The 1734-nt window shown below is 47.8% G+C and overlaps 1 protein-coding gene across 1 annotated transcript; it reads right to left on the bottom strand.

Moving 5' to 3' along the window:
* Positions 1 to 83: 83 nt before the first annotated feature.
* CABS01_17125 (uncharacterized protein) lies at positions 84 to 281 on the bottom strand (the record flags this gene model as incomplete). The annotated part of the gene is made up of 2 exons (XM_060550452.1): positions 84 to 135; positions 226 to 281. The coding sequence occupies 2 exons, from the start codon at positions 279 to 281 to the stop codon at positions 84 to 86; spliced, it is 108 nt and encodes a 35-aa protein (XP_060396674.1).
* Positions 282 to 1734: the final 1453 nt, after the last annotated feature.

Below are 1734 nucleotides of genomic sequence, written 5' to 3'. Positions count from 1 at the left end.
GATGGACTTGACGCCTACTCCGGCGACTTACTTGGCTGGATGGCACGACTTTATGCAGTTACAGGCTCCAGCTTAAGCGACCTTCAGGTGTCTTCGCGTTCTCGTGCAGAAAGGTGAACGATGCAGTTCCCCAGCCTGTATCCGGGCAGCACTGGGTGAAAATAATGGCCAAGTCTTAGTTCTCTAGATACTTTCAGTTGATCCATTTCCGCCTCCATATCTTACCGATGATCAGTGAGGATGTTGCAGGCTGGTATGATTGTTGTATCAGGGATGTTCATTGTGCTAACGTTATGTACCGGCACTGGCCAAAACTCCCACACATCAATCTGCAAGGCATGTGGCAGCTAACGTAACCGCAAATTATCGAGAGCATCATTGTAGTGAAGTCAGCAATCCGCATCTGCTTACGTCTGCCGTCAAGAGCCGTTAGTGGTGGCTTGTTTAAGAGGTTGCCAGTTCCAGACATGATAAGTGGCACGAGAGGAAGAAAGAGCATTCTGGTAGTGTTAGCCACCGTTCGTTTGCAGTCCAAGCAACCACATGGCCGACGGTACGCGTTTCATATGAGACATCCTTGCGCATGGGGCAAAGTTAAAGTCAACCTTTGATCAGGGTATTTTCTCGAAACATCGCCTGTCAGCTCGTGACAGGATAACAAATTTTTCGTCAAACAACAACATGGGCGCGTAAGCCTGTGGCGTGGTCTTTGCTACTGCCTAGCCATCTTGACATTTAGGCTCTAAATCGTTTTTTCCTTACGTCTTTGAACGGGGCAAATACAGAGCATACTTGCAGTTTTCATCGTGGCATTACTCAAACTACGAATGTTTGTTCTTAGAAAGAAACAACAATATGATCTTCCGAAGATCCAACTTGGTGCTCAGACAGGATAGACATGGCCAACTATTGGAAATTAGTAGCTGTCCAGAAACGAGTCTGCCGTCATGCCTGAAAGGGCATACCATTTAACGTGTTCTAGTGAGAACGACTTATGCATCCTTGGTTCGTCCCTTCCAGAATATGCATGGAGAAGGCTGGCAATAGTCACGATGCGCTGAATCACCTCGTCCCAAGCAATGGAGGTCATCAGGCGATGTCCCCAATCACAAGCCCATTACGTTTCACACTGCCTTGGTAGAACTTGAGAAACAGTGAATTTTACGACAGATATTATCGCCGCCAGCTATAGTGGATCGACAACACGTCCATCTTGACTATGCACTACGTACCTTCCATCCGCTGCGGTGGGCTTTGATTAGCTAGTTCCTTTTCCCCACCCATGTTGGTATCATGTTAGTGTATTCATCATCCTGTTGCTGTTATGGAAAACCTGGTTACGACAGCCATCGAACTCGTCGCCTCCCTAAGTACCCGCTTGCTGCTTTGCGTCTCGAAACCGGGTTTTTTGTTGCTGCCGCCCCACCTTAACTCTGCTACGTTATTTTGATACTGTTCATGTCATCGCAACGCCTAGATCCTTAGGCGCTAAGGGCAAAGGGAGCAACAATGAAAATATACGAACGCCACCATGTGAACACCCAACTTGAAATGGCTAGTTATCCAATGCTCATATACCAGCTTCCCGAACCACGACTTCTACGTCATTATTCACTCTTCTTTTCATTGCAGTCTGAACTCAATATACGACCTGCAACCATGCGGAAGATGCTCAAACGAGATGCTACTGAGCTTGGGAGCCCCGACGAGGTGCCCATCGCGAGAAGGCAGAGG

This window comes from Colletotrichum abscissum (genome assembly GCF_030869225.1).
Source record: "Colletotrichum abscissum strain IMI 504890 chromosome Unknown Scaffold_361.1, whole genome shotgun sequence".
In the NCBI taxonomy this organism is placed as follows: domain Eukaryota; kingdom Fungi; phylum Ascomycota; class Sordariomycetes; order Glomerellales; family Glomerellaceae; genus Colletotrichum; species Colletotrichum abscissum.
The sequence above is the reverse complement of the archived record's forward strand: the minus strand, read 5'-3'. Positions and strand labels throughout refer to the sequence as shown.